This window comes from Seriola lalandi, unplaced genomic scaffold, assembly GCF_002814215.2.
Source record: "Seriola lalandi dorsalis isolate HSWRI2012SDOR001 ecotype SW California unplaced genomic scaffold, Sedor1 jcf7180002054977, whole genome shotgun sequence".
Classification (NCBI taxonomy): Eukaryota; Metazoa; Chordata; class Actinopteri; order Carangiformes; family Carangidae; genus Seriola; species Seriola lalandi.
Window position 1 is genome coordinate 249,090 of NW_019525527.1, and position 5,479 is coordinate 254,568.

The window sequence follows — 5,479 nt, forward strand, 5'->3', positions numbered from 1 at the left end:
AATAACGACGATGAAACTAAAGTAAGTCTAGAGTCAGGTTTTCAATCAGGTAGCGACGGTGTTAACGACTAAAACATCAAACACGGATCACATTACCTTCAGAGGAGAAAATCATCTGCGTCACAAACAAACCTGAGAATGTGAAAGTGAAACTAAAATTGAACAAGGAAACGGGGGGAGAATGAATAGATACAGATAAGGAAACGTGGCGCGCGCGCGCGCGCACACTAACACACATACAGAAGTTTTAGTTATTTATTTATTATTCATTATAAGTTAGAGATGAAAAATGATAGAGAGAGAGAGTGTGTGTGTGTGAAGCCTTCCATGCTTCCGTGTGTGAAGCCTTCCATGCTTCCAGTTCCACTTCGTTCATTGAGTTTTCAAACTCAGGATCTCTGATGAGCTGACGGATTTGAGGACCATCAAAGATGCCAGCTTTCAACTTCTCTATGGTTAATCCTGGAAAAACATGGCACAAGTAAGTGAAGCAGCCACCATCCTTGTCTAGAGCTTTGGTGAACTGTTTAATCAAGCCGAGCTTGATGTGCAGCGGTAGGAAGAGTATCTTGTCTCTGTCTACCAGAGGATTGCTGATGACGTTCCTTGATCTGCAAGGCACCAATTCCTCCCACACAGGCCAGTCCTTCTTTGTGTAATACTGAGCAGTGTCCCTACTATCCCACATGCACAGAAAGCATGGGTACTTGGTGAAGCCGGACTGTTGTCCCAACAAAAAATTCACCATCTTCAGGTCAACACAAATAAGCCACTCATGCTGATCATAACGAATTTTCTCCAGCACATACTTCACCGCTTCATACTTCTCCTTCAGTGTAGTCGAGTGAGCAAGGGGTACGGAGGCAAACTGGTTGCCGTTGTGAAGCAGAACACATTTCAGCGATCGCTCTCTGCTGTCAATCAACAGTCTCCAATCTTTGGTTCATACTGTGGCACTCCAAGCTTGTGCAGAAGCTGAGCAATATCTGTACAGTACACCAAGTCCTTCTCTTCAAAGAAAAAACAGAGGAACTCTTGATGTCTTTTGCGGTAAAAGGTAATGCGAGCACTGTCAGAGAGGAGGTTCTTTTTCTTTAATCTGGATGCCAATAGCTCGGCAGAGGACTTTGACAAGCTGAGATCGCGAACTAGATCATTTAGCTCCTTTTGGGAAAAAGGATGTGGAGCTTCATCGTTAAGAACCACTTCTTCTTCTTCATCTTCTGGAACACTGGAGGAATCTTCGTCACTGATGTCAGGAAGTTCTCCAAAGACAGGTACTGGAATTTCATCACAGTGAGCTACAGGACGACGTGCTGATTCAAGATCAGGATACTTGAGGCTGCTTCGGTTCTTTCTGTTGATCCCAGTCACATCAATAGCGCAGAAGTAGCAGTCAGTGACATGGTTAGTCGGCTCCCTCCAAAAAATGGGAATTCCAAACTTCAGACAACTCTTCTTGCCTTTGGTCCACTGACGCAGATACTCGGTGCATGACTTGCATACCATGTGTGGCGCCCAAGCTTTATCCTGGTCACCAAGTTTAATACCAAAATAAGCATGGTAAGCACGCTTTACGAAACTTGTGACTAGATTCCTGTTAGGAACAATGGTGTATTCACCGCAGATGTAGCAGAATAAGTCAGGCTTATTTTTGCAAGATCTTCTAGTCAAAGCCATTTCATTCACTTGTAATATAAAAAAAAAAAATTAGTCATAAGTTGGCACATGCAAAATCTTCAGAATTCGTTTATTGCAAGAAATAAGAAAGAATTTTGCATCATACGACATGAAAATACCCGTACATGTAAACAAAAACGTCAAAAAACAAATATGTAGCTTAGTTCAGAAAGTTGACCTGATTGAGCAAAACCAATGTGATTTTTGGATTCAGCACATCAAAATGATCCTAAATCAGCTAAAAAATCTTAAACAATAAATTTGGTGTTGACCAGTGTTATCGGTGATGCTTTTATTGTGAAAACACAAGAAGATAGATAGATAGATAGATAGATAGATAGATAGATAGATAGATAGATAGATAGATAGATAGATAGGTGGCTAGATAATTCATCAAAAACTTAATTTATTAATACATGAATTTGAAAACTTGTGTGTGAGTGAAAGAGACAGACATGTGGAGACTGAACTATCTGTTCAACAGTGAGAATGTTTCTCTCTCTGCTAGATTCAACACAGAGACACTGAGGAACCAGTCCACCAGAACCCAAACCCAGGATACAGAGGTTCAGTGAAGGTGGTGTTGAAGGTGTGGAGGTGGATCAGTTTGTTAGAGGAGACTCTGTAGAAGGACAGAGAGCCACCAGGACAGTCCACATACACTGCTACTCTGTCAGAGACAGAGGAGGAGAAGGAGATATATGTTTTTCTGTCATTGTGACTGACAGAGTAACGACCACCAGAGCAGTACAGACTCCAGGACTGATTGTTCCTTCCAAACATACAGTCTTTACTGTTTCCTTTCCTGCTGATTCCTCTGTGATTCACTGATATATCAACTCCTCCTCTCCACTCGACCTCCCAGTAACAGCGACCAGTCAGACCAGTTGAACACAGCAGCTGAGGCCACTGGTCAAATCTGTCTGGATGATCAGGATATGACTGATCCTCCTCCACATATGTCACCTTCCTGTTGTTGTCAGACAGTTTGATCTGTCTGTTCACTGTGATTGTGTTGATTGTGAGTTCACAGGAATCTGATGGAGAGAACAAGACACAGCTGCAGTTATTGATCATCTGATCAGTTATTGGCAGTTTGATGATGACTCCTGATGGTTGAATGTGCTGCTTTGTTTTCATCGATCACATTAAAAACACACTTACACTTCCTCAGACCTGGTGTCAACCATCGGACTCCACCAGGCTCCGCCCTGAAAGGAGGAGGGGGGTCAGACCAGCACGTTCTCTGTCAGCATGCACACATGGACATTACATGGCTCATACACAGACTGTTTGATTACTGTGTTCAGATGGAGGCTTGTGTCTATGGATATACATTGACCACAGAGAAACAGGAAGTGGAGTCTTCATCTTTAATGATACAGAGCAGGGAGGAGACATGGAGAAGATACTTCATCAGCTCGTCTAAAAGTAAAGTCTGCACCTGCATATAGTCCCTCCTCTATCAGACAGTGTGTGTGTCTGCAGCAGGCCTCTACATACCTGAGAGTGTCCAGTCTCCAGTCTGGATCCTCCAGTCCAGCAGACAGAAGCTTCAGTCCTGAATCTCCTGGATGATTGTAGCTCAGGTCCAGCTCTCTCAGGTGGGAGGGGTTGGAGCTCAGAGCTGAGGCCAGAGAAGCACAGCCTTCCTCTGTGACCAGACATCCTGACAGACTGAACACACAAAACAACACACAGGAAGCCTCTGTCAACACCTGCTGCTCTGTTAAACTGTCATCAGATAAACAGGTTGATGGATCCTGACCTGAGAATCTCCAGTGTACAGAGCGGACTCTCCAGTCCAGCAGACAACAGCTTCACTCCTGAGTCCTGCAGGTCGTTGTTACTCAGGTCCAGGTGTCTCAGACTAGAGGACTGGGAGCTGAGGACTGAGGACAGAGCTTCACAGCTTCTCTCTGAGAGGTTACAGCCACTCAGTCTGAAGAGATGATCATGAGGAATTAAAGAAGAAAGGAAGTTATTTTCTCTCCTGCTGAAAAGACAGAAGTGTCTTTATATAATGATGAATAAATCAACTATGAGAGATAACAAAGGTTTCAATTTTCTCTGCAGCTCACAGGGAAATAGTGAACTAGTAAAAAAAAAAAAAGGACTTTAAATTTGCTCAGTTGGGGGCGTTGTGTAGCGCAGTGGGTTACGCAGGCGCCCCATATGTAGAGGCCAGAGTCCTCGCAGCAACTGGCCCCGGTTCAACTCCCACAAATCAGACGGCCCTTTCCTGCATGTCATTTCCCCTCTCTCTGCCTCCCCATTTCCTGTTTCTCTACTGTCCTGTTCATTAAAGGCACAAAAAGCCAGAAAAAATATCTTTAAAAAAATAATAATAATTTGCTCAGTTGAGGCAAAGTCAACTCTACATCTTTAGACAGACAGTCATCAGTGAGGAGCTGCTGGTTCATATGTAATCTTATTTCAGGCCTGAAGTTCTTATTGTTCTATTTTAAACAAACGAAAATGCATCAGATTATTGACTGAACAACATATTTACAAAAATACAACAAAACACAAATTAGTTTTTGTTCATTAACCAGAGTTTATATTTATCACATTTCAAACAAACAGTAACTTGATCTGACCTGAGAAACTCCAGTGTACAGAGTGGACTCTTCAGTCCAGCAGACAACAGCTTCACTCCTGAGTCCTGCAGGTCGTTGTTACTCAGGTCCAGGTGTCTCAGACTAGAGGACTGGGAGCTGAGGACTGAGGACAGAGCTTCACAGCTTCTCTCTGAGAGGTTACAGCCACTCAGTCTGAAGAGATGATCATGAGGAATTAAAGAAGAAAGGAAGTTATTTTCTCTCCTGCTGAAAAGACAGAAGTGTCTTTATATAATGATGAATAAATCAACTCTCTCTACACTTACACAGCTTTGTTAGAGACTTTGACCACTGGCAGCAGCTTCAGAAGAGCCTCCTCTGAAGCAGAGTATTTCTTCAGGTCAAACACGTCCAGATCTTCTTCTGAGGACAGTAAGATGAAGACCAGAGCTGACCATTGAGCAGGAGACAGTTTATCTGTGGAGAGACTTCCTGATCTCAGGGACTGTTGGATCTGCTTCACTAGAGAACGATCGTTCAGTTCATTCAGACAGTGGAACAGGTTGATGCTTTTCTCTGCAGAGGGAGTCTCTTCGATCTTCTCCTTGATGTACTGGACTGTTTCCTGATTGGTCTTTGAGCCACTTCCTGTCTGTGTCATCAGACCTCGTAGGAGAGTCTGATTGGTCTGCAGTGAAAGACCCAGGAAGAAGCGGAGGAACAAGTCCAGGTGTCCTTTTGGACTCTGTAAGGCCTCGTCCACAGCTCTCTGGTAGAAGAGTGTCTCTGCAGATTTGTCTCGTCTTGGTTCAGACTTCTTGGAGGTTGATTGTTCTTCTGACATCAGATTGACTCCAGAGTTGATGAAGGTCAGATGGACATGAAGAGCAGCCAGAAACTCCTGAACACTCAGATGGACGAAGCAGAACACCTTGTCCTGGTACAGGCCTCTCTCCTCTTTAAAGATCTGTGTGAACATTCCTGAGTTCACTGAGGCTGCTCTGATATCGATGCCACACTCTGTCAGGTCTGATTCATAGAAGATCAGGTTTCCTTTCTGCAGCTGCTCAAAAGCCAGTTTTCCCAGAGACTCAATCATCTTCCTGTTCTCTGGACTCCAGTGTGGATCTGTCTCAGATCCTCCATCATACTTGACCTTCTTCACTTTGGACTGAACCACCAGGAAGTGGATGTACATCTGAGTCAGGGTCTTGGGCAGCTCTCCTCCCTCTCTGGTT

At 43.9% G+C, this 5,479-nt stretch overlaps 2 protein-coding genes across 2 annotated transcripts in view; both read right to left on the reverse strand.

Moving 5' to 3' along the window:
• Nucleotides 1–5,479, reverse strand: part of LOC147817281 (uncharacterized) — an 82,274-nt gene that overhangs the window by 3,229 nt on the left and 73,566 nt on the right. The gene's annotated exons all lie outside the window — the stretch shown is intronic.
• LOC111646892 (uncharacterized) lies at nucleotides 1,722–5,473 on the reverse strand. Its single transcript, XM_023396461.2, has 6 exons — nucleotides 4,568–5,473; nucleotides 4,281–4,454; nucleotides 3,449–3,622; nucleotides 3,184–3,357; nucleotides 2,845–2,891; nucleotides 1,722–2,717 (listed from the first exon to the last, which is right to left on the reverse strand). The coding sequence occupies exons 1-6, from the start codon at nucleotides 5,437–5,439 to the stop codon at nucleotides 2,191–2,193; spliced, it is 1,968 nt and encodes a 655-aa protein (XP_023252229.2). The 5' UTR covers nucleotides 5,440–5,473; the 3' UTR covers nucleotides 1,722–2,190.

Excerpts from the sequence above, each read along its gene's own strand:
- LOC111646892 (XM_023396461.2), bottom strand. The coding sequence starts at position 5,439 with ATGTACATCCACTTCCTGGTGGTTCAGTCCAAAGTGAAGAAGGTCAAG. Across the intron at positions 4,455-4,567 it reads AAAGTCTCTAACAAAGCTGT|ACTGAGTGGCTGTAACCTCT; the intron begins GTAAGTGTAGAG and ends TCATCTCTTCAG. Across the intron at positions 3,623-4,280 it reads TGTACACTGGAGTTTCTCAG|ACTGAGTGGCTGTAACCTCT; the intron begins GTCAGATCAAGT and ends TCATCTCTTCAG.